Source organism: Pempheris klunzingeri, chromosome 1, assembly GCF_042242105.1.
Source record: "Pempheris klunzingeri isolate RE-2024b chromosome 1, fPemKlu1.hap1, whole genome shotgun sequence".
NCBI classification, from domain to species: Eukaryota; Metazoa; Chordata; class Actinopteri; order Acropomatiformes; family Pempheridae; genus Pempheris; species Pempheris klunzingeri.
The window spans coordinates 427,501-430,000 of NC_092012.1; the positions used below are offsets into that span (position 1 = coordinate 427,501).

General features: G+C 58.0%; 1 protein-coding gene across 1 annotated transcript in view; it reads right to left on the bottom strand.

The window, feature by feature from the left end:
- fhod1 (formin homology 2 domain containing 1) overlaps positions 1 to 2,500 on the bottom strand; it is a 31,330-nt gene that overhangs the window by 12,669 nt on the left and 16,161 nt on the right. The window contains exons 9-13 of the mRNA XM_070856505.1: positions 2,424 to 2,500; positions 1,896 to 2,305; positions 1,021 to 1,128; positions 612 to 689; positions 220 to 246 (exon numbers count right to left, since the gene is read on the bottom strand). The exon at positions 2,424 to 2,500 is cut by the window's right edge and continues 67 nt beyond it. Of these exons, the coding sequence (XP_070712606.1) occupies positions 220 to 246; positions 612 to 689; positions 1,021 to 1,128; positions 1,896 to 2,305; positions 2,424 to 2,500 (700 nt within the window). The remainder of the gene's footprint in view (positions 1 to 219; positions 247 to 611; positions 690 to 1,020; positions 1,129 to 1,895; positions 2,306 to 2,423) is intronic.

Consider the following 2,500-nt stretch of genomic DNA (forward strand, 5'->3'; position numbering starts at 1 on the left):
ACACACAGACACACACACACACACACAGACACACACACACACACACACACACACACAGACACACACACACACACACACACACACAGTCAGGTAACCCCAGGAACACACCTCCTATGACCTCTCAGGTGATCACATGGACGCTAGAAAACCCTCCCACAGTCACCACGGCAACAACACACACTGAACCTGATCACACACATGGGGGGGGGGGGTACTCACCAGAGGAGCAGGCCAGCCTCCCCAGAGCTGGGGGAGGAACGAGGGAGGAGAGGAAGAAAAAAGAGGAGGAGGAAGATTATTAAGTTATACTGCAGACAGACAGGCAGAGAGACAGATAGAGAGACAGACAGAGACAGAGAGAGACAGGCAGAGAGACAGAGAGAGACAGATAGAGAGACAGACAGACAGAGAGAGAGAGAGAGAAACAGAGAGACAGACAGGCAGAGAGAGAGACAGATAGACAGACAGACAGGCAGAGGAGATCCAGTTAGCAGTGACTGTTGGATCAACCAGTCAGACCAGCTGACCGGGGTTAACCGCCTGTTAAGTCTGCTGTCTGCAGCATCCTGGTTACCGTAGCTACGTCACCATGGTTACTATCTGCTACTTACTTAAAGCTGGTTTTTGTCTCCGCCTTGTTGCCGAGCTGCTCCGAGTTCAACTGGAGAGGAAGATCTGAGGAAGACGAGCTGCAACACAGACACACACACACACAGACACACACACACACACACACACACACAGACAGACACACACACACACACACACACACACAGACACTGTTTATCAAACTTTACTTCTGAATTCTGATTAGTTTGGATGACTTCATCATGGATGACTATTTAATCTGGGGGGGCAGCCTGTCTGTGAGGGGGGGCGGTCTCTCTGGGGGGGGGGCAGCCTCTCTGTGGAGGGAGCCTCTCTGGGGGGGGGGCAGCCTGTCTGTGAGGGGGGGGCGGTCTCTCTGGGGGGGGGCAGCCTGTCTGTGAGGGGGGGCGGTCTCTCTGGGGGGGTACAGACCTCCCTGCGGCTGACGGCTCCTCGTTGATGGAGCTGGTTTTGGAGAAGAGACGAGACTTTCTGCTCAGACCGAGAGACGACATGTGGTGGGAGAGGAAGGAGCGACTCCTAGTGTCCGAAACACAGGGAGGAGAGGGGAGGAGAGAGGAGAGGAGGGGGAGGAGAGGAGGAGGAGAGGGGGAGGAGGAGGAGGAGAGGAGGAGAGAGGAGAGAGAAGGAAAGAGGAGAGAGGGGGAGGAGAGGGGGAGGAGAGAAACAGCAGTGATTATATCAGAGACAGTGAACCATCACCAGGACACCTGAAATAAGAAGCAGAAGCAGACAGAGATCCTCTGGTAACCTGAGGACTGACTGACTGACTGACTGACTGACTGACTGACTGACTGACGGACTGACTGACTGACTGACTGACTGACGGACTGACGGACTGACGGACTGACTGACTGACTGACTGACTGACTGACGGACTGACTGACTGACTGACGGACTGACGGACTGACTGACTGACTGACTGACTGACTGACTGACTGACGGACTGACTGACTGACTGACTGACTGACTGACTGACTGACTGACTGGAGTCTACTCCAGGACCTGAACTTAGACCTTCCCGTTATCTCACAGCTGGTGAGTCCAAACATGAGCAGAAACATTCCTGCAGCTTGAAGTCAGACGATCAGTCTCCAAATAAAACAGGCAGCAGCTCTGGACCTGGTAAAGCTCACCGCACCAGCAAAGGGGGGGGGGGGGGGCGCCGCCAAGCGACCGGTCCACCATCAGCGGGGACGCCTCGAGGAGCGCCGCCCCTCCGTGGCTCCCCCCAACACCCGGGGGTCTGACTAATTCCTGGAACGGTCGTGAATCCGATAACTTACGGGCTGGACGCCGGCTCCCGTTCCTGCTCCGTGCTCGTGGTACCGTTGGGGGTGGCGAGGGGGGGCAGAGGAGACCCTCTCTGGGAGCCGGACGGACTGGAGGCGGGGCCGCCGGGGTCGGAGGTCAGCGGGGACGAGGTTCTGCTGCCCGACGCGGAGCTGGGGGAGGAGGCGGAGGAGATGGCCGGGAGGGGGGGGGCGTCGGCGGCGGTTGGGGAGATGAAGGCTAGGGGGGTGGGGGAGGTGGACGGGGAGGAGCCTGGGGAGGGGGACACCAGGTCAGGGAGGTTCTGGCTGGACGAGCGGCGGTTCTTTCGGCCCTCTTGCTCGCCGGCGGCCATCTTTCTTCTCTCTTTACGGAGAGGAAGGGAGGAGTCGTCCTGCTCGCCGTCCTCGTACCGCAGAGCCGTCTGCAACACAGACAGACAGACAGACAGACAGACAGACAGACAGACAGACAGTGCTGTAGTTACGTGGTTCGCCTGGTCACGTTTACTCGGTAGCGTGTTTCCATGGTTACATGGTTACCTCGTAGGCGGTGAAGTGGGCGCGCAGGTCCGGCTCCGCCCCCTTGTTGTTCATGTGTCTGTGGATGACGGCCTCCA